The following is a 633-nucleotide window of genomic DNA, read 5'->3' as shown; positions in this document are numbered from 1 at the left end:
GCAGTGCTGGCTGTGCCACCAGGACTGACGGGTCTGGGGGAGGCTGAGTGGCCACATGGCCACAAGGCAGCTAGCCGGGGTTAGAGCAGAACCAGGGAGAGAGGATGGGCAGGTGTGATGAGAGGTGGCCTGGACAGGGCCAGTGGAGGGACGAGGGCAGAGGATAGATAGACTTGCATGGAGTGTGCATGCGTCTGGGGCTGTGAGGTAGCCGGTGTGAGGAGACAGAGAAGGAGCCCGAGGCTGAGGGCTCGTGGGGCCCACCTTTGCGTATCTGGGCCTCCACGTCGTTGGGGTGCCGCAGCTGCAGCTGCATGTTCCGGTAGCTGAGTCTCCCTGCCCACTCGCACGGGCCCTGCTGCTTCTTCAGCTTCAGCACCAACGGACACCTGGTCACAATTCCTGAGAGATAGTTCCCCAAACTTATTAATGTCCTTTAAAAGACTTGTCTTTGGTTCCTTTGCATGCACCTCCCGGGACCTGCCCTGATGTCCCCAAAGGCCCTGACTGAACTTTCCAGCCTTCCCTGGGGCCCGGTAGTATGTGAAGGGTCTGGATTGGGCAGGTGCAGGTGGCACAGGGATCTGGGAGGTGCTGCTGTCCTTAGGAAGTGCCTGCTGCTGTGGTGAGCAC

General features: G+C 60.2%; 1 protein-coding gene across 1 annotated transcript in view; it reads right to left on the bottom strand.

The window, feature by feature from the left end:
• Positions 1 to 633, bottom strand: part of MX2 (MX dynamin like GTPase 2) — a 32,912-nt gene that overhangs the window by 22,979 nt on the left and 9,300 nt on the right. The window contains exon 6 of the mRNA XM_023518105.1: positions 265 to 402. Coding sequence (XP_023373873.1) covers positions 265 to 402 — 138 coding nt within the window. The remainder of the gene's footprint in view (positions 1 to 264; positions 403 to 633) is intronic.

Source organism: Otolemur garnettii, unplaced genomic scaffold (assembly GCF_000181295.1).
Source record: "Otolemur garnettii isolate 467f Iridium unplaced genomic scaffold, OtoGar3 scaffold00128, whole genome shotgun sequence".
Classification (NCBI taxonomy): domain Eukaryota; kingdom Metazoa; phylum Chordata; class Mammalia; order Primates; family Galagidae; genus Otolemur; species Otolemur garnettii.
This window is presented reverse-complemented; position numbering and strand designations above follow the sequence as displayed.